At 31.0% G+C, this 23143-nt stretch overlaps 2 protein-coding genes across 2 annotated transcripts; both read left to right on the forward strand.

Annotated features, from left to right (window-relative positions):
• Nucleotides 1–201: 201 nt before the first annotated feature.
• Nucleotides 202–4097, forward strand: LOC103485021 (protein CPR-5). The gene is made up of 5 exons (XM_008442458.3): nt 202–700; nt 1481–1537; nt 2162–2197; nt 2335–3069; nt 3317–4097. Exons 1-5 carry the CDS (start codon nt 326–328, stop codon nt 3848–3850), a joined length of 1737 nt encoding a protein of 578 aa, XP_008440680.2. The 5' UTR covers nt 202–325; the 3' UTR covers nt 3851–4097.
• Nucleotides 4098–10866: 6769 nt separating this feature from the next.
• On the forward strand, nt 10867–13140 carry LOC103485023 (BES1/BZR1 homolog protein 2). The gene is made up of 2 exons (XM_008442459.3): nt 10867–11376; nt 11931–13140. Exons 1-2 carry the CDS (start codon nt 11152–11154, stop codon nt 12663–12665), a joined length of 960 nt encoding a protein of 319 aa, XP_008440681.1. The 5' UTR covers nt 10867–11151; the 3' UTR covers nt 12666–13140.
• The last annotated feature ends 10003 nt before the right edge of the window (nt 13141–23143 follow it).

The raw sequence follows: 23143 nt of genomic DNA on the forward strand, positions 1-23143 counted from the left end.
GATACTATGAAAAAATCACATTCTTGTATGTTGTTAAAAAGAAAAATTGCAAGAAAGAAAAACAAATCTATCCATTACTATTGTATATGTTTATCGTTTAAATCTAAAACCTTTAGGATGAAAAGTCATAATCTATCTATGTATCGTTACCTTTGGATGTGATATTTTGTGTTTTATTAAATATTTTGAAATAAAAGGTAACTTCAAGAAGGAAAAAAGAGAAAAAGGGAAATAGGGAAAGTTCAAACCATACGCTTCCTCTCCCCGTAGGCTTCGTATCGACGCAGTCCATGGTTTGTTGGTAGCCCAGCCTCTGCATTCTGCCATGGACGAACCCCCTACTTGTGCAACTACTTACGACCCCTTAGTTGATGAAACCACCGACGACGACCGCGAAGATATCGCCGCGGTTTATTCATCTCCGGGGAACTCAACCGGGACGCTTTACGACCCTCCCCCGTGCTCAAATCGCAATAGGAAGAAGAAGAAGAAGAAGAAGAAAAGGGTTGCCATTGATAACGTCCAAGTACTGCCTTCTTCGTCTTCTTCTTGTTCTTCTCCCGCCAGATTGTTGCAGAGAGGCGTCAATTGCAAACGCCGACGGCCCAAAGTTGTAATTGCTCAACCGCGGCGTATCGATGGAGATTTTGAAAATGTGGCGCTTTTATTGGGAATGTCGTTCGCAGCTTTTGTTGCCCAGGTTCCTTCTTCTTTTCCTGTTTCATGGGGTTCCTCAGGTTTGGGGAAATTTTGCTTCTTGGTTTCGTTGCTTTCTTTGTCATGCTTCTAAATGGTCAAGATTCTTATATTCAATCTTATGCATCATTTATGATTTTTCTTCTCCAAATTAATTGGAAAAAGAAGTTTATTTCTATTGCAAATTTGATTACCGTATTGAGACGAAGTTGAGTGTCACCTAAATTACATAGTTAAGGTGTCTTTGAGTCTTTAACCTATTTTACGAGAGAGATTCTGAAACTTAATTTACCCCGTTTGGCGTATATCTTGCTCATCAAATTTTTAGGAGTAATGTGAAATTTCTACAAATTCTAGTAGCATACGAAGAAAGGCGCAATCTTTTTGGTTCCCAAGTCTATTCATTATATTAATGTTAGAATATATAGGTGGAAGTTAAAATTGATACGGGAGCCTTTTGTTTTGAACATTATATCTCTGATTGCAAACTTCGATTCAAGTGGGAAAGCGATTCTAGTGGCTTCTTAATATGGTTTAATATCGTAGAACTTTGATGATCACAGAGCTTTAGATGTAATGCATTTTCTTGATATAAATGGAGTTGTCTGCAAATGTTTTAAAACTAAAAATTATGAATTTCATGGACTCTTTCGTGGCATATTATTATGTTATGTGTTTTAGGGCTAACCACTACGTGTTTGTGTGCTTCTAAGAACTACTAATTTTAGTTGATTGCTGACATTTCAGTGTTTTTTTTCCTTTCCTCTTTTTATTATGAGTTTAGGTGCTTGAGAGGCAGGACATGTGTGAGGAAAGGATGCCTGTTGATCATCTCTCAGTGGTACGCTACTGTTCTCTATAATATGAATGCCTTGAAAAGCTTTGAAACTAACTTAGCTTTTTATTTATTTATTTATTATATATATATATATATTTTTTTTTTTTTTGCTATGTTAAAGAAGTGAACTGAGAAATGTTTTGCAACTTGTTGAAATTTACAAATAAAAACAAAAAAAGAAAAATAGGGCTTGTCTGATATTCATTTGATTTTTATAATTTTTGCTTGCTTTCTCTCAATTTTTGTACCATGGTTCTCATCTTTTCTAAATAAACATTTAAATTCTTTGCCAATTTTCAGAAAACAAAACAAGTTTTTGAAAAGTGATTTGTTAGTTTAATAAAGCAAAGAAATCAATAAGTGAAAGTTCAATTTCAAAAACCAAATAGTTATCAAATGAGACTTTAATATTCAGACAACTCAAAGGAATTATTTTGAAGCAGCATTGTATGGCCCATTCTAATCCATTCTCATTCAAATTGTCGTGTTTATTATGAATACTTTAATTGTTTTGCCTCTTAATTTCCATTATATAGCCATTAGTGTGATGTTAATCTTTATTCCCTTGTGTTGAAATTACTGTATGCATTGAGCCATATGATGCAATATCATCTTTTCTACCTGCAGATATGCACTTCAGGTATAAGAGAATCTCTGGTCAATGTAAGTTGATCTCTAACTACAGCTCTTCCCAACTATTCAAGTTTTACATGTTCTCTGTTATTCATTCAGCATTGCCCAGAGTCCGATGCTGAAGTCTCTTCAACATGCATGTTCTTTGACCGGTTATATGGAAACAGGTTTTTGGGGACAAGCTTGATTGGTTTCTAAAGAAATTTGAGAGTTCATTTGGTAGCACATTAAGAACTCTTAGATCAATCAGTGAAGCATCTGCAAGAACTGGAGTGTATTCTGGCAGCAAACGCAAGGAAGAAAAAATCACAGTAGATTCGACCCTTAATAGGAAAAGGGATGTGACAAGTAGCTCTAGTTTGGAAAAATGTGTCTTGGAAGAAATTTCTAGGACAGACACACCTGTTGATCAATTAAGTTTAATTGAAGATGCAAAGGAAAGCGTTTCTGATTCATTTATTCATGAGTTAGCTTTGTGCATACTGAGAAATGATGAAGTTTCTGTTGCCCCACGGGCAGTTGGTTCTCACAGCAAAGAGATAGCAGTTGGCACATTTGAAAGATCCATCGCCGAACAGGCACGTTCCAACGATCTTAAGACAGTGGAGCTTGGCCTTCAAATGAAGAAATTAAAATTGAAAGAGAGACAGATCGCACTCAATTGTGACTTAAACAATCTTGAGAGGTCAAAATTGGCAATGGGCATATCAAAAGCCTCTTTTAAGGCCGAGAAGTTCAAGAATCAGGTAGAAGACACAAGACACTCAGAACTGCTTAAAAAGTGCATAGACTGTCTTGTTGCTGGTTTGCTTATAATGTCCGTGGCCCTCTCTTATGGAGCATATGTTTATTCATACCATAGGATTTCTGAAGCTACTGCAATTTGTACACCTTCAACCCAGGCAAGTGTAGCCCCCTTCCTCCTGTTATGGTTCGTTTTGTATACTCGTAGATCTGCAACTTGAAAACTGCATATGTTATGACGAATTTGATTATTGTCCACGTTCAATTTCCCAAAAACCAAGTAAAGATCATTTCTACTAAAAAATTTGGAATATGATTCTTTATAGATGTGTTTTCTTATCTCATATGCTTCAAATTAAAAGCATTCATGCAACGAACTTATTTTTGATTCTTTGCTCATTACAGGGTTCAAAATCTTGGTGGATGCTAAATCCTATGGCATCTTTGAACTCCGGGTGGCATGTATTAAGGTGTCAAGTTCAAGTTGTGAGCCGGATGGCATTCGGTGTGATTATGATTCTTGCAATTGCTTACTTGCTTCTCCAACGCTCGGCAACTTCAAACCAGGCAATGCCAATTACTTTCATCGTCTTGTTGCTGGGAGGTGCTTGCGGTTTAGTTGGCAAGTTGTGCATTGACACACTGGGAGGAAGCGGATATCATTGGCTTATGATTTGGGAAACATTGTGCTTATTGCACTTATTTGCAAACATTTTTACGTCTGCACTGTTTTTGATCCTACATGGTCCGATTGAGGTTTCTCAGCCCAAAAATCGTCACATGATATTGCCATATTGGTTTCGCCGTGTTGTATTCTACACCCTTCTACTTGTGTTTATGCCATTGTTGTGTGGGCTAATTCCATTTGCAGGTATTGGTGAATGGAAAGATCATTTTTGTCTTCTAGTAAGTGGAGTGATTGCAGCAGACGGCTACTGAAGCATTGAGTTCGAGCTGAATTGCATTTTGTATTAGTATCTATAGGAGGAGCCCCAAAAGAATATGGCTTTGGAGTTAAAGTGCTAATTTATTATTATTATTATTATTGTTAATGTATGAATAATAATGATAACCACTGTACGTTGAGTCATTATGTTGCTTCATTTTCTCCTCTCGATACTCACACTTGGGCTGTCAAAGAATTGGTGAATATTACTTTGTTTTGTACTAGTTATTATTTTGAAAATAGATGTTTCTAAACTTTCTTTAATCTTTTTCGAAGATTGAGAATGGCATAATGAGGCTAAATTATCAATCTTTGAATGGTAAGAGGAGGTCTATTCTGTGTTAAGCTATGTATGAATAAAAATTTATAAACAAGAAAAGCATAGATTAACATTAAAGAACTAAAGAAACTTTCGCAATCTGTTGCAAACATTAATTATTGATTCTTCCTGTGTAAATATCACAAGAACTGAAAGGCTGACTCTTAAAAATAAATAAATAAATAAATAATTGAAGGGTTGACCGTTAGAACGGCTTTACAGTGTAAACCAGCAATAAGATCCTACAATGGAATTCTAATTAGATGGGTGGGCACAAGATCTCCCTCCTAGACTTTCTCAGTAAGAACTATGTACTATTTGAATATTTGAACTGTTGGTTGGATGACCATCAAGCAACATAAGAAACTTCTTTCCTTCTGATCCACGAATCAAAAAACCCCATGAGCCTTTCCATAGTACTGTTTATATATCTAGTCCGATGGCAACACAGGGGGAAGACTTAATATAAGAGACAACACAAAGTAAGTGGTTAAAAGTCATGACAATTGACAAACAGTAAGTCATTAATTCCTTCTTTCAAGTGGCCCAAGTCTTCAATCATGTATAAACATTTTAAATCTTGACTTCAAATTTAAACACAAGATATGGTTTATCTCAAGGAACGGATTAAGAGCATTGAAGATTGTTTCAGATTTCCTTACGAGACTAGACCATTTAAAACCAACGTTCAAAATGTGTTGTGTTACCTTAGCTTGGGAAATATCAGGGCTATCTTGTGTTTGAACTGGGTAGAAAAAAAAAATTAACATTTCTTTTGGTTTGAACAGGCTATAAATACTTAAAAGTTTTGTTTTTAAATTAAAACCTGTTATATTTTTCAATGAATAAAAGTTAATCTAAAACTACACATTCAATATACGTTAGTGTGTATATATATATATATATATATATATATATTGGATCGTCGTTCAAGATATACAGATTTTATTTAGAATACTATTACTATACAATATGAGATATATATATGCAAAATAATCAAATATACATGTATATATATGAGAAAGTAAAATATATATCTTAATGTGATGCATGTGTTATGTAACTTATTGGAAATCTATATTTGTTATAATTATATTTGATATGAACATTATATATATTTAAAATTAATAACTAGATCAAATAAATGCGAGCATGTAACAATTTTACCATATATCATCTTATATATCAAATAATATATGAGATGTCTATTTTTATTTTTTAGTACGTCTATCAATGTAAAAACAATAAATCATAGTATATTTTCAAAAAATTATAGAATTTGTAAAATAAAAAAAATAAAATGGTAAAAACATATGAACAAAAAAACGAGGGAAAAATTCATGTAAAAAACATATAACAATTAAAATAAATAGAATTTATATGAAAAGAAAAAAATAAACTAAATATTTACAATTAAAAAAAATAAATATGTAACTATGCCACATTAAATAAATCAAATCTTTATACAATTAAATATACAAATATATATATTATGTACTAAAATAAACAATAAATAACTACAGTCAAAATTTAAAATTAACTGAAACTATTTTTATTATTTATATTTATATTATTACCAATTAAGGAGGGTGTTTTGATAATTTGGATCCGATTTTTGTGCGAAATAGAAGCTCTCTTTTATCACGAACATTACCATCTTGAGTAATTTGACATATCTATTTAAGCTACTTGGATAGATTTGAAGCGTCCATGATTGTGTTCGGGTGATTTAGAGGAACATTGGACTTTTGGGCCCAACTCACATTTTCACGGTCCATCCCAGCTCTTCAACTATTGTTGTTTGAGTTGGGCCCTCGACCCAACCTTCCCTTAGCCTCCGTCTTAGAGGCGAAGGAAAATAAAGATTAGATTTTCAAATCATTATATTCCAAAAGAGAAATAAAGAAAGACCTGGATCATTTTCTCCATATATATATATATATACACTTCGTTATAACATTACCTTCTGTCCATGGCTTAAATCACACTAAAGTCGGGTGTATTTGATTTTGACGTTAACAATTATCACTCTAAATATGTAAATGATTTGTTTATGCATATCATCCTAACTATCGTCAGGATAATAAAATATAAATAATATGAAAAAGAAAAGGGGTGTATCCTTATATGAATGAATGAATTAATTAATTATTGGTGGTGGTGTGGGTGGAGCAATGAGTAATGAATATTGAGAAAAGAGGTCCCCCACGTGGTTAACGTAACGTCGACCAAGGGAAGGGGGAGTTGGGGGAAGCGACAAGACAATATGCCCAGACCGAGATGTGGTCCCCAACACGACAAATAAAGCACGCTTGCCTCTCTGTCTCCTTCCACGTGCGCCTCCCCCACCCCTTTCACTCGTGACTTTTACTCACCCTTTTCTTTTAATACCCACACGTGCTCCCGTTCCTCCTTCCACACGCTTCCCCCCCACCCCACTTTCTTTTTTTTAATAATCCTACATCTACGCTTACTCATATTTATAAATTTGTGTTTTATTTTTTATATCTAATTTTGTTTTCATTACTTCATTTATTTCTTATTTATTTATCCTATTCTATAAATTCTCATGTTAAACTTTATAAAAATTGGTTGAGTAATAAGGATTTTTCACAATAAAAAGATAACATGTGATTATGGAGACAATTTATTTATAGAAAAGAAACAACATAAACTAATTGGCATGCATTAGTTATTTAAAAGTTTATGAACTTAGAGTAGACATCTAAAATTGCATAAACCATAATAGGACAAAGCTTAAATACATCTATCAATATGTTATATTTTTATTCAACAATTCTATCCTCTATTATTTTTTCTTCTCTTTTAACTTATTAAATATAGTTCTTTAACTTATTATAATTTGAAGAGTATATCATTTCACGTGTATTTTATTATTGTTGTTATGAAAGTGATATTTGTTTTCTCACATGTTATCTTTTACTGTTGCATTTACAGTTCATTCATGATATTTCAAAATATTTTTATTAGAAAATTAGATATTTGACTTTAATATATATCTTATGTTGATTGAGCCCGAACGTTTCGAATAATTTATATGATGTATAATTTAAACTTATTATTTTTTAGTATTGAATTTTTAAATATCTTTTTCTTAAAATTTAAAACCAATTGATACTAAACTTTTAAAGGAAACAAAACTTTTATATTAACTTTTTATTTCTCTAAAGTAGATCTCAAAATTGAATAAAAGTATTATCGAAAATGTTGTATCTTTATTTTTTTTTTCTCTTTTGATAATTTTTTTGTTTAAAATAGGATGGAATTATAAGCGGTCGATGATTGTAAAACATATATATATATATAGTACAAAATTGATTGGATTTTGACTAGGAATCAAACCAACACCAACTTGTGACATTATTGAATGTAGTAAGTTAGGAAGAATTTTGCATTTTGGTGATCAATTGGCATAAATTTAACCTGATAAAAAGAAATTGAGTTTATAATTACAAATGACATCGGAAGTTTAAGGTGAAATTTGATACGATTCAAAAAATTTAGAAATAATATTTGAAAACTTTTTTTTGATATTTTCAAAGCAAGTTGTTTCTTCTAAAATTCAGATAGATTTTCATCTTTTCGCTTATTTTGAATGTAAATTATTTTTATTATTTTATTAACTTTCATAAAAGTTGACTCCAATTTAATGTTAATGACTCATTTTAATATTTTAAATATAGATTAATAGTTCATTTAGTACAAATGTCTATGATCATTAAAATTGATTTTTATAGTACGGGAAATGTAATTAAAATTGTAAAATTAAACATGGAATTAATTAGGAGGATTAACGGTACATTTCAAACCGATTATAAATATGGTAAAAGTGATAATTTTATCATGTTTATGTTTATGTTTATATTTGGATTACAAGTTATTAATCGCAATTAATCAGGAAATTAATTAATTAGCATTTCATTGTTGGATTTTGGTGCCTTATCTTATATTTATGTACATATATTTAATACAAATTAGCAACTACCAAATCTTTTCGGTCTTCCCATTGGAGATTTCACCACATGTGCATGCATCCATTAAATAATTTTAAAATCACTATGTATAATTAATAAATAATTTCCCTTTAGGATAATCAAACTTTGTAAATTTTTTTATTTTACGGTAGAATATTACACTTCCATGAAAAAGAATAATAAAAACTTTAGATTTTTCCCCAAGTGGAATACCGTCTGAATGCTAATAATACTCTCTAAAATCACATATGGTTCAAATTTGTCGGATTTTTTAGCTAATATATAAAATATATAGCAAAACTTTGGTTAGAATATATCGTCGGACAAAATTTGAAATTTTACTGTACTTTAAAACTTAATGAAAAAAATCATTTGATCTTAAAAAAAAGTGGTTATGATATTTTATCAAATATATATAACCACATTTTCATTACTATATCATCAACTATTTATTGAAAATAAATACAAAAAATGAAAGGACTACACATATCCATGGGTATAATTAGATATAACATATATAACACATGGATGATAGTGGTCCCTTATTAACACACATGAGTAAATTAATCATGAAAAATATATAAAATGGTCCACATATAGTTCTTAAAACACTACTATTTAATCTCAATTATTTTAACTATATATAATTTAAAAGGGTAATGGACTCATTAAACATGACAACGAAACAAATAAATGATATGAGTAACTAAACAGTATTAGTAATAATGAATAACTATAGAGCATGTTGTTATAGTTAAGTTGTCAATTAATCATAGGCGATTTTAGTAGAATATATTTTTGTTTATAGGTATGGCAACTAAATTCCAAATAATAAAAGAACACTTATAGGAAGATGAGAATGGAACATATATGATATGTTTACTTCATCATTAGATTATAGATCTAAGTTGGAGATGCAATAGGATTGACTTCAAACCCAATTAACTTTGCAGCCAAATGTATTAGATCTATATTTTTAAAATAAATAAAAAGAAAAAAAAAAAAGTGGAAATTTTGTAGGACCGCAGAAGCGGTGGCTGCCTCATCCACTACAGCCTATACCTTAGGTTGGCTTCTTTCTTTTGATTCAGACTTTTGGTCAATCATACACCTCCACCTCCTCAACACTCCCAAATCATCATACTACACTTTCATATCAACTAATTACACACATATTTATTTTTTATTTTTTATTTTTTTAGACATACATGTGGGGGTTGAAATGTAATAAGAAAAAGTTTTGAAGGGTGACAATGAAATTTAGAGTGAGAAATAAGGTAAAGTCCAACAAAATAAATAGAGATGCCTTTGACCGGTCTAATTGTTATTTTCTTACTTGATTTTCGAAAACGAAAAAACCGAAAACTTCAATGTCAGCTTTCGCCTTTGCCTCGAAATTTCTCACGCTCCCATTTTGAGGAAAATCCAATTATTCCTATTTATTTATTTATTTCTTCTCCTTATTATTCATATTTTATTTGTTCATTTTTTTAAAAAAGGGTTTCCTTTTATCTGATTAAAATATAACATTTACACACACACACACATTTTTGTAACCTTCAAAGAAATTCCTAAGTGAGATTCTGTCGATTAATTATTTGTATTCTACAATTATTTCTTAAAGGACTCCTTTGTTTATTTTGTCCCTAATTTCAAGACCGGTAGTATTTGGTGGATGTAAAAATGGTTTGATATCTTTGAAGATAAAAATATGGGTAAATTGCAAAAATGTGTTTTTAGGTATTTTCTTAAACTAAATTTACTTATAAGTTAAAAAGTACCATATATAAAATAATAATAATAATAAAAAGTTACTTAAATGTCAAATTTATCAAATGGGTCTTTTCAAAAATATAAAAAACGTAAGTATTTATACAACAATTTCGAAAACATAAAAAGTTAAGAAGTTTACCGTGTAAAATACAAAAATGTCTTATCAACAACGCCGTTACCAAAGCAAACCTAATATATTTGCGATCGTTTAGATTTGATTATTGTTTGATAGACGATCAAGACTATAATTTATTTTTTCAATTCGATCGTTTAATTTTGTAACCCTATCTTTTAATTTGATTACGTTTAAATTTGGTAAACAAATCATCTATATTTAGATTGAATCCTTTAGATTTGGGGACTATTTTTTTATTCAAAACTTGGTACACGAGATTTTTTAAAATTCTTTTGCTACACAATTGTTTATTTTTTTTATACGATTGTTTAGATTTGTCTAGACGATGGTTTAGATTTATCTATACAATCGTTTAAATTTGGCTAAACGATTTTTTAGTTCTTTTGATACAGATGTTAAGATTTGTCTAGGATGATTTTTTTTTTTTTTTTACATGATCATATATATTTGATTATTTTAATTTAAATGATGTTGAGAAATAAAAGAAAGAGGTAAAGACAAACGTGAAATATTTAAATAGTTTGGTAGTTTGTTAAGTTTGGTTTAATTAGGCGTCGGTAATTCATTAAAAATGATTAAGGAAGAAAGAAGTGTGAAATGAGGGGGCGAGGGGGAGGGGTTTAATAGGAGGCAGAACCAACCGATCCACGTGCCGTGACAGGAGTTTATACGTGGACCCACCAATGCGACAACTATTTTTATTTTTTCAATAATTTAAAAAAAAAAACAAATCAAAACATATACTTAAAAATAATAAAAAGAAAACTCGGCCCTGCAGAATTCACAGAAATGCCCCTTAAAGAAGAATCTAAAAGTGCGGTTCCTTGTGAAGAAGTTCAACAAAGAACGCGCTCTTCTCGTGAAGTTAGCTTGGTGGTGCGTTGCAGTACTTTTTTCACACGCTCTGTTTCTCTCTCCCTCTCTCTTTACCAATCCAAAATTCCCTCTCCGATCGAGAGTAAACCCTAGTAGGTGAGAGAGAATGAGCAGAGGTTCCACGCCGGAGCTGGATTGCAGGAACTGAAGATTCGGAAGCTGCAACACAGGGATTTGTTGTTGTCTCAAGAAGTCATGACGGGCCGAGGATCATCGGGAAGGACGCCGACATGGAAAGAAAGGGAGAACAATAAGAGGAGAGAGAGGCGACGGAGGGCCATTGCTGCTAAGATCTACACTGGCCTTAGAGCTCAAGGGAACTATAAGCTTCCTAAGCACTGTGACAACAACGAAGTCTTAAAGGCACTCTGTAATGAAGCTGGTTGGGTGGTTGAGGAAGATGGCACAACCTATCGCAAGGTTATATGGTTTCTCTCTTTACATCACTAGCTGTTGATTTTTCCTACTGTTTATTTGATTTTTGAAATGTGTTGATCATGGTCTCTCCTTCAGATCCGTCTGTATTTTAGGTCTTTTGTTAGTACTTACGCGTTTCGTCTTTGATTTTGTGGTACTATTTTCTTAGATCTGGATATATGGGGAATCGAGAATTTATAAATTTATTGTTTTGATGAAATGAGTAAGTGACGGAGGCCTATGTGTGAAAGTAGTGTTGTATTTCCTTTTTTAGATCCAGAATTCTTAAGCGGTTGTTCTGTCTAAATCTGCGAAGTTTTGTTGTACGTAAGAAAGGCGTACCAGTTCATTTATCCCTTTTTTTTTTTCTTTTTTATCATTAATTAGGTTTTTCATTTGTATCGTTCCATTTTTAATGATTTAAATGTAGCTCGTCTGCTGCTAAAGGTTTATGGTAGCACCAGTTGGAGTGAAATGTGTTATCAGTTTTTTATGATTTCAGCAATATGTTTGATGTCTTGTCTATGTTTCTTATCTATCGTTGTTACCTTGTACAGGGATGCAAGCCACCTCCGATTGATATTGGCACTTCTGCTAATATGAGCGCCTGTTCTTCGCTTCAACCGAGCCCGCAGTCTTCATGCTTCCCAAGTCCTGTACCATCGTACCACGCCAGTCCTTCTTCATCCTCTTTTCCAAGCCCGACTCGATTTGATGGGAATCCATCTTCTTATCTTCTGCCATTTCTTCAAAATATATCCTCTATTCCTGCTAATCTACCTCCTCTTAGGATATCCAACAGTGCACCTGTCACGCCACCTCTTTCTTCCCCAACTTCAAGGGGTTCGAAGCGAAAGCCAGATTGGGAGTCCATTCCAAATAGCTATGTGACCTCTTTCCGTCATCCACTTTTTGCTGTCTCTGCTCCTTCAAGTCCTACAAGATGCCACCATCTTACACCGGCAACAATTCCAGAATGTGATGAATCTGATGCTTCAACTGTAGATTCTGGCCGCTGGGTCAGTTTCCAGACTGTGGCACCTTCTGTGGCTCCTCCTTCGCCTACATTTAATCTGATGAAACCGGTTAGCCAGCAAAACTCTCTCCAAGATGCAGTTGACAGACATGGAACGATGGGCTGGGGTGCTACATCTGATAGGACACGTGGCTCTGAGTTTGAATTTGAGAAATTTGAGAGTGGCACAGTGAAGCCATGGGAGGGTGAGAGAATTCATGAAGTTGGGGTTGATGATCTTGAGCTTACTCTTGGAGGTGGGAAGGCCCGTGGTTAAGCATCCCCTTGAAGATATTTATTTCAAGAACTTAAGTGCCTGCTCTTTAAAGGTTATTGGTTTATGTTCACAAAATACGTTTACTTTCTTAGCTTGGTCTTGCTCTTCTGCTACCGTTAGACCGATCCTGGTTTGCCTTCATTTGAACAGTTCCTTTCCCTTGGAGCCCTTGCAAAAATCTGAACTTGTTACATCTTATTCTGGAAGAGCAAATCAATATTTGAGCCAAGGCCCAGGAAAAGGATAACATTTGGTGCTGATAAATGAGAAGAACAAATTCAATTGTGATGGTTATATATTTTTCCTTCCATTGGAGCGCTTTCAATTTTTTCAGGATCTTATGATCCTTAGAGATAGCCCACCTGTATCAGAAATTTCTTGTATATAGAATCTCTAATTCATCTTGTTTGGCATTATTGATAAGAATTCCCTTTGCAGAACGTGAAATGAACATTACCCATTTTCTTCCTGATCAGTTATGGTTCGTTCCACTTTCTATCACTTCAATAGCCTCCCTGTCTTTCTATCCAGCTATCCCGAGCCAGACATAATAGCTATCGAACTGCGACTATAATCAAGTGAATGTTAGATTGCAAGAAGATGTAGGAAGGGGGGAGGGGCAAATCTGACGAACAATCTTGAAATACAATGTACCTATGGGACTGAGCTTTTGAGCAGTGGGTGGTGCCTTCCTGTTGTGGTGTGGGTCACAGGGTCAGGTGAGAAAGAATCCAAGGGCAGGAGGGGCCTCATTAGAAGGGCCGCAAGATGATAAGTCTGTGTTTCTGGCCGGTGGATCTTTGCGTGTTGCTCTTTTTTGGCTGGTTGTTTACGTACCGACCAATTAATTCAATGACTTCCTCATAGTTCTTAACAATCCGTTTTTGCCAATGGAAACATGATGCTTCTTCCTTGATTACTGATAAAGCCGGTCTTGTCCCAATGCAGGCAATGGTTTGCTTAGGCACTCCTTGTATCTGACATCATTCAATTCAATTGTCCAATCATATAATATTAAATTTAAATTTAACCTATCCACTTAAGTTTTTTTTTGATAGTTTGCTATAAAATGATATCGTAATATGATATCATAGTAAGTAGTCGTGGTGCGGGAGGTTGTGTTTAGAAAGAACGTTGTTCAACTGTGAAGCTTCAATGGCTTCTATTCACAGGGTTTCGGTTCTTACAATTACTATGCACAACAAGTTCTTTTGAGGAATATATATCAGATACTTTAGGCAGAGGATAGAAAGTGACTATAACGAATTACTAGAGCACTTGAGCAAATGTATTCATTACTACAACTGGGTTATCTTCTACAAATTCAAAATCCTACAAACAAGTGAATCACTCTCCTCAAAACTCTCACAAAAGCAAGCCCAATCCAATGCAGAATTTTGGCAAAACTAACTATATACGACCACTCGTATCAACGGGAAGAAATTTCCAAGGCAGTGGTTGCTCTCATGTTTGAAGTTGACACTGTTTAAAGTTTAAACGATTCTTTCATTCACATGAGGTGGAGATCGGAGAAGACGATGTTGGATTTCATGGATTTTTACGTTGTTTCTGCCGTATTTTGGTTAAAAGGTAGAAAGAAAGGATTTGATGGTCTCACATTTGTTCAACTTAGTCCTCTCTCCCTCGTGGGTTTTCCAGATGAAGGTTCTCACTCAGCCTGATGATGGCTTTGAAAGCTGAAACTCGTTTTGTATGTTAGCAATTTGCAAATATATATCCTTAAATCCACCATACCGATAAAAAAGAAAAAGAACAAGAAAAAGAAAAAGAAAAAAGAACATAATGATAAGGCTAATAAAAATAAAAAATAATAGTACACCTCACGAGTACATTTTTCTAAAAAAATAAGGTTTTGAGTGAATTATTGAAAGTTGTGAATGTTTCTGTCTGTGGGGCCAATGCATTTACACACCAATGCTATCAATAAGCCGTTGGATGTGGGTCAAACATTGTTGAATTCCGACGAATTCGAAAAAAGAAAATGGATATGGGCCTAACTCGTTAGGCCCAGTAAAGCCGAAGCAGTGATGGGAGAAAACAAGCTAAGTGTGTGAGTTAATTTATTTATTTAAAAAAGAAAAAAGAAAAAAAGGAAACAAAGATAAAATAAAAGTGTGTTTTTTAATCTACAGTTTTGGTATACATTGTTCAATTAGCTACACTCTCCAATTCCAAAACTTTTATTAGCTTTTCATATCGATGTCAAGTTTCGGCCATTTGATTAACTGAACCGACCTTTTTTTTTTTTCTTTTTAAATAATATGTAGAATGAAAGATTTAAATACTTCAAACGAGTTCGTTCAATATACATACTTTATGGCAATTGAATTTTACGTTCATATCGATTGATTGGAAATAATTTTAACTCGTGTGGTTTGCAATATTTAGAACTTTATTGGAAATAATTTTGTAATCTTAAATGGGCACCTTAATCAAAATAGTTACCAATAATAAAAAGATGTCATCTATATATTTTAATTTATTAAACTAATTATATTACATTAGATAAATTTATAGCTGAATTGACATAATGTTTATATTATTAACCTCAAAAATTAGAGGTTTAATTTCTCTAGTTACACAAATCTTAAGTGAGTTTAAAGAACCTTTCTAAAGGGAGTCTAGTAGGAACTTAGATATACACGTGAATCATTGAAGAATTGAGCGGATGGTAACCTCATTATTCCATGTTATTTTTATTCTTTTATTTTCATATTTGTGTTTAACATTCAAAATATATTTGTTTTCTAATGGTATAAGGTTCTATATACAAACACTTTTTTTTTTCAACTCTTCCATTTATCATGGGTTTAAAATTTAGTTTTAAGTTTTTTTTTTTAAAAATTAAATTTATAAACACTATTTCCATCTCCAAATAACATAGTTACCGAATAAGACATTAAGAAGGTAAAAAAGGGAATAATAATAAAAAAAAACAATCAAACACAAACCATTGTTATAAAAAAAGACCAAATAAGGATTGGTCAAGCAATCGTTCAAATGCAAAGAATTATAACATTAAATTTGAATAGTTCATGGATGTGGTCGGTGTAAGCTTAGACATTTTCGAGTTAATCCAAACCATCTTTAAATATTTTATCTATCCAATACATATTCCCATTAGTTTTTAATTACATTCATTGGCATTTGACATCTCATCTTATATGATGGAATAATATGATTAAATTAATATATCTTAGTATTAAAAATATTTGAACATGAACATATAATATCTTGTGGAGTATTTAGTATGGTTAATTTAAAAATCTAATCAACCAAAATTGAGAACGTGGAAAACGACCAATTCTTTAACCCTGTCCATGTGGTGTTGTCCTTGAAACGCTTCTTTATTAGGGTATTAATTTTCCCGCTTGCATTGATAATACCATCGACTCTCTTTATAAAGAATAAATCTCAATTTTAGAATAATGACAAACAAATAATAATTATTGCAGTGTACAAATGACATAATTTCAGAGAAAGAAAAATAGCAACCTATTTAACAGATTACATTTCTCACGCACATCCATAAATTTGTAATACCTTGATGATTCACCTCCAACAAAGCAAAGGATGCTGATTGGATTGCGGGATCACAATGGTTGTCTCTAACATTCCCCTCAAATGAGGGGTGGACGACTAACAACCCTAAATTTGGAACGGAGAAGATGAAATTGAGAGTGGGTAGATGTTTGGTTAGACAGTCCGCCAAGCTTACCGATCCATGCTGCTGTGTTTGTTAATACATATAATTTAATCATGAAAATTATTCAATAGTATAAGAATAACTCATTTTAAATGTTGTTTTTTTTCTTCTATATATATAAATATTCGAGTTTCGTAACGTGTCGATCAACATTTAAGTATTTAGACAAGTAATACAATAAACACAATTCTAGTAGGTTCAAATTGATCGTACTATTATAAAATTTTTGTCATGGAGAGTTGTTTTACCATACGTCTATAATTCGAGATGTCCATGCCTTAATACTTGCCCACTATGAAGCAAAGATTTTCGATGAGCAATGAAAAAGAACTAGGTAGAAAAAAAAATCATCTCAAGCTAAACGAAGACGGACAATATATATATTTCTTATTCTAACATGTTAGCTCATTTTTTTCATTTAATTAAAAATAATTTTATATTATGTTATTATTATATAAATATTTATACTTTTAGAATTAAAATGGAGAAAAAAATGAAGTATAGCTCAATATACGTATATGGTAGAGTGACCAATAGATTTGTATTCGAATCTATTACTTAAAAAATATTTGCTTTTTTGTTTTTCTTTCTTTACCTTGACAAGTCGTTAGAAACAAGAATAATCTTTTAGTAGGTACTACACACAGAAATAGGATCAAATTTTCAACGAACTATATATAAAGAAACACCATACTAATTATCTTCGAACTAGATTCAATTTTGTAAAATAATACTAATAATAATAAACAAATACAAACTTTGAAATTGATTAGAGATTTTTTCTGCTAACTTAAAAGAGAAACTATTTGCATAAACGTATGCACTTCACATTTAAAATACTAACACATAAATGAAAGTTAAAATAATTAATTTTTATTTTATTTTGAAAGCTTGTTTTATTTTAATTTCTATATATATATATATACATATATAGATGTTATATATCTATTTTTTAAATCCTAAATTTAATTATTCGAAGATAGTTGGACAGAAATTTATTAAAATATAACATTTTTCACGTGAAAAAAATATAAATATACTAATAGATTATAGAAAGATTTTTTTTATATATATATAGAAAATCAATAATATAATTATATGCTTTATTGGAAATAGTACCTTTGAATTATTGTCCCTTTCTTATCTTATATTTTATAAATAACTAAAGACACGCATACACCCCACTACTAATTAATATATAATGCCAACAATTAATTAGTTGTTTTAGTTTTAAATCGTTCTCTCTCAAATGTAATTAATAATTTGTGACAATTTTCCTTCAAACAATTTTAAACTATCTCATTAATTTTTAGACCGAATTTTTTTAACAATAAATAAGAGACAAGTTAATATTTCATTTACAAATAAGGAACAAATATTTCGATGAATTTAATTTTAGGATCATAAAGTATAATTGATAGAAACATAAGTAACATGATACAAGAGGTAAATGGTTATGGTCTTGAATCAAGTCATATTTACGCTCCTTTCAATCAATCTAACAAAACACCTGACAAGATATGCTAGAACTAAGAACATTGTTCTAGGACCAAAATTCATTCAACGGGAAGGAACCCCTCCTACAAGATAGATGTATGTATTTATTAGAGTGATTGAACTCTAGATTGTCTCTTGGGGTTTTGGAGTCACTTTGGAAAATAATTCTTCAATTCAACGGGGTGAAGGGGAGGATGCCATGTTTCACAATGACAAGTGGATGAGACATGAAGCATGCATGAGACATGTCTCGTTATCTACATACTCAAATTTGGTATTGATCGAGGTCAAGATTATTGATTTGGGTCTTACTTATTATCATTTCAAGTTTATTGTATGTTATATTTAATTTTGGTCCAAATTTGAGTACTTTCTCGACCTAGCTGCGTTTCTAGCATAGTTTGTAGTATTCAATCCAAAAGTGTAACAATTAGCTTAATCTCATGCTCCTAAATTCTTTCTACACAGTTAGAAACAAAAAAATAGCTACAAAAGGAGCTTGTCTTTAGTGGTATGATATATAACTAGAAGATAAACATTCATACAATAAATATTAAAGTACACATGCAAAAGCCTCGAAACACAAAGATACATGAACATAGTCATTTCACCATCCCATTTATGGTAAACTTTAATATGAATAGGGACATTTCAAAATTTCAACAAAAAGAAAAATAAAGAAATGGTTTGCCTCGTGGTGGGTGACCATAATTTATCAAAATTAATTTTGTTGTTTGAAGAAAAACAATCATTTTTGCATTGCATGCATGTGTAGAACATGCATTGATGAAACAACACCTCTCTTGATAAACACCATTTCTCTTTCACAAAAGAAATATTCAATTCACTAACCCCCAGTATTATTTATTATAGTCTCAATCCCTACATAACAATTAATTGATGTAAGTTTTGTTGAATTTTCTCTCCATAAATGCAAATTTACATTGAAATTTGTCGCCATCCATCATTTTCTCACAAATTCAGAAGGAGATTCAATCTTTTATCCTTTTAATGGATTAAGTTTAACTTTCTTTCCAATTGGTCTTCTTCAAATAATTAATCATCCTTAACCAACAAAACAGTTAATTTAAATTATGTTTTATTCTAATTTACCAAGATTCTTAAGATAGATCGAGTTTATTCTCTCTCTCTAATGAATCTTTGGTGGACTTTATGGGTCCTCTTAATTAATACAAATTCCCTTTTATCTGATATATAGATATTGGTTTGTCATTATTGCTGTATGCATGTACCATTATAGGCTATATCTATCTCAAAGTCAATGGTTTTTAGGTAATATAATTTTGTGTCGTCCTACCTTATATGCAATTAATTCTTTTCGACTAACTTCTAAATATGTATTTGTTAATCAATTAATTTAATTTAATATATTTTTTTTGTTTTTAGTATGATAATTATATGGATGGATAATCGATCACCTCGAACCTTTTCGAAAATAAATCATATGAGTTATTGTTAAGCTTATTTCAAGTATAGATCTTTTTATTTAAAAAAAAAAAAATCCATTTTCACGTTGTTTAATTATTTCTTTTATTTTAATCTTTAACATGCGAAAACAAAATATAACATTATTAAATTATAATTAATATAATTTGTCAAAATAAAATCAGTGACGTGTTGTTGAATATGTTTCATTTTTATATTTAATTAGTGCCAACACCCTCGTTAAATTCCAAACTAATTTGGCCCTTCAAATTTTAGGTGATATTAATTAGCTAAGTCAAATTATTTTAAAATTATCTTTCTATATATAAACAATAATCTCTAAGTTTCAACTCTTCCTTAGACTTTTAAGTCTCCTGACATCAAAGCATATGAAAGCATAGACATTCATTGAGGTATATATGCTCTCCACCAAAAATTGATAAATAAAAGTTAAAAATTCAGGTTGGATCTCTTCAATGCTTCGTGTTTATCTTAATTAAAAGAAGAAATGGTTGCTTTAATTTCTAGACCCAAAAGAAAAAAAAAACATAGGAGCAAACATATTTATTGTTTTCTTCTCCATTTCTTTTATGAACATTATCAAGTTTTTAGGACTAAGTTGTTAAGAGTAGATTAGAACATGAGTAGAGTAAAGATATATTAAACCTTCGTGAGGTGTCTGGGGCCTGACTTCAAATGGCAGGCTATTCAACAATTTAGATTTTCTTCGATTATAAAATTTAGTGTTTTCAACTACTATACTATAGTTGAGTATTATTATAAGTAATAAAATTGTTGGCAAGATCTCGTCTATAAGTGACTATAAATATACATATTTACAAATAAATTGGTTTATATATATATATATATATATTGGAAAACAACTCTACTATTATTTCAAATTCCCATATTTGTGTTGTGCACTTTTTTTTTTTTTTCCTTTTGTTAGAATATTTACTATTTTCTACTCATATTAAAATAATCAACATCTAAAACATTCAAACATAAATAATACGTAGATTATTATAACTCTACATATTAGGGCTAAACATCGTTCGATTTGAGTTGATTTTTTGATCAAACTGTCACTAAATCGATTATGATTTTGATTTAGTAAATGTTCAAAACGACTTTGACAATGAAGGAGTCCAAACCGACCGTTGGTTATTTGGTCAGTTGATTGATTAGTTGGTATTTGTCGGTTTAGGTGTTAGGGCTAGAATAGACAAATAATTAATATCTAATTTTACCTCTATGTAGGCTTGTATTTATTATTTTCTTATTTTTATAAACATTATGAAACTAGACTTTGGTACGAGAACACAACAAAAATACATATAATGGAGCTCACACACGAAGAAGAACAGTTAAATTGAACTTTTCAAAATTTCGTGCCTCCGTCTCCGTCTCCATCTGACTGCGACACAAATTTTTCTGCGTTTTCAAGTCCCAACCCATGTGTTTTTCGTAGCTCCGAGTCGTTCCTGCCTTTCTTCGTCCACGTGCAGCTTCGGGCTGCCGTTTCGAATCCCACGAGCAGTTATTTCATTTATTTTCTTTAAATATCCCCTTTTCCCTCTAAAATTCATATCAAATTCATTCTTTCATCATTTTCACTTTAATTCTGGCAAGAACTCTCTCAAATTCAATGAAGTGTGAAGTTTGATCTCGTTTCTATCTCTTTATTATCAAAATTCTTGTGAATTTTTCTCCATGGAATTCGTAGGCTAAAGTAAGAAAAGGGCATTGAGCTTTATTCCATTCCACTCTTTGAGAGTTCCTCCCGCCCAATTTAATCTTTGGAACTCAAGAATAATTTTAGTATGCAATATACACAAATTGAGAAATTAGGGTTGGCAATTTAATGCAAATTTCTTTCCAAGGTTTGAAATCTTGCATATGATTGTTAAATTGATTATACTTTCATGAATATTGATTAGGTTTAATATCAACTTTGCCTAAATTAATTAAGTCTTGGTCTGAAACTACGTGCATTGTAATGAATTTCGTGTGGAAAATGCAATATTGGAAACACTAAATGCTTATTTATTGATTGACTTTGTTTTGTTGAAAAACTAACCATGAAAATTGAGCAATTAAATCAAGAATTAATTAAAACTATTGATTATTGAAATAATCGACCAATAATCATGATTTTACAATTCACCTTTTTCAACCCTCTATATGTTGAGAATGGATGAAAAACAAAAGGCACAATAATGTTCTTTGCTTCCCTATTTCTGATACTTTGTTGAATTTAATTTTTTAAAGTGCAATTTTCATTCGTAATAGCAACCCAGTTTACTTTCTTGGATGTCAGTGTCACCCCCAACCCAAGACTACATTCCTATAATTTTTTGTGTGTATTTTTGAAATACAGTAAAAAGTTCTTTTTAAGATTTAGGATCCGTTCGGATTGTTTATGAAAAAAATGATTTTCTAAGAATATATTTTTGAAAAAATATTTTTTATAAAATAAATTTAAAATCTGTTTGGTTTGACCTATTTATAAATGTTTATATACAAATTTGTGTTTACTTTAGTTTATATTTATGAACAAATTTCATAAAAAAATACACATATTTTGAATCTTTTTTCATAATTATATTTTAAAATTAATTGTACATTATCTTGAAATTATTAATTTTTTAGTTATTTGAAACTAAACATTAATTTCATATTTTGTATTAATTTCTTTTTTGAAAAATTCAATTTTAAAAGCATAAATATCTTGAAATGTAAATATATTTTTTTAGATTTCCATCAACAAAATATAAATAAGATAAATAATTTTTTCGAGACAATATAATATCAATTAGACAAAAAGATGTGCAATTCGATCACGTTCTTCGTTCATCTTTATTTCACGAATCGAACGATCATGTTCTTTATTGACGTCCTCATGATTTCTTTTACAGATGCTAAGTCGAAATAGATTTGACTGAGAGAGAAACATTTGATAATCTCTATATTTAAATGTGTGTTCATATACATTGAAAAAAATTATTCAAAATATTTAAAAAAAAAAAAGATTTCTCATTAAACATAAAATAAAAATAGATATTTTCTCTAAAATGATTTAGTTCATAATCTCATTTTTTCAAAAATTATTTCAAATGAATGACAAACACTTCAATTTATCTTAAAATAAATTATTTTAAAAATTAAACACTTCAAAAACCAATCCAAACACACCCTTAGATTCCAACAATGCTAGTCCTTGGTTCCCACGGGTTCGACTCCTACTTGCTTGCCTTTACTAGAGTAAAATTTACTAAAGTCATGCCCGAAAATTTCTTTCATTAGGATTTTGAAATATTTTTAAAATACCGAATTGACACCGATTAAACCTCTCTTTATCTTCGACTCACAATCTTAGATTTTGATTGATAGCTCAATTTTTTGGTCTATCAAACTTACCGATCCTATTTCAATGGATATGAAACAAATAACAAAATAATTAGATAGTTGACGCGAATAATAGGATGAGAAATATATATATATATATATATATATATATAAAAGTTAAACCAAATAACAAAGTAAAAGATATAAGATAAAAAAAATTAAGGTGTTAATGAAGCTTTTCAATCGTCGGATAAGCACCTCCTAGCTGAGTATGGAATTTAAGAATGATGGAAACGACCAAAATTTTGGAGCGTGATCTTTAAGCAACAAGACACTACCAATAGGAATGCAAGAGACGTTATAAAATTGAAGTTTTTAAAATGATATAAATACATGATTACCATTTGACCTACAGAACCCCCAAATCTCAACACTCACAGCTCCTACTTTCTTCTTCTTC

This window comes from Cucumis melo, chromosome 8, assembly GCF_025177605.1.
Source record: "Cucumis melo cultivar AY chromosome 8, USDA_Cmelo_AY_1.0, whole genome shotgun sequence".
NCBI classification, from domain to species: Eukaryota; Viridiplantae; Streptophyta; class Magnoliopsida; order Cucurbitales; family Cucurbitaceae; genus Cucumis; species Cucumis melo.

Bases quoted from the DNA above. Each gene is read 5' to 3' on its own strand.
- LOC103485023 (XM_008442459.3), top strand. From the start codon at position 11,152: ATGACGGGCCGAGGATCATCGGGAAGGACGCCGACATGGAAAGAAAGG. The intron at 11,377-11,930 runs GTTATATGGTTT...TACCTTGTACAG, and splicing joins ATGGCACAACCTATCGCAAG to GGATGCAAGCCACCTCCGAT.
- LOC103485021 (XM_008442458.3), top strand. From the start codon at position 326: ATGGACGAACCCCCTACTTGTGCAACTACTTACGACCCCTTAGTTGAT. The intron at 701-1,480 runs GTTCCTTCTTCT...TTATGAGTTTAG, and splicing joins TCGCAGCTTTTGTTGCCCAG to GTGCTTGAGAGGCAGGACAT. The intron at 1,538-2,161 runs GTACGCTACTGT...TTCTACCTGCAG, and splicing joins CTGTTGATCATCTCTCAGTG to ATATGCACTTCAGGTATAAG.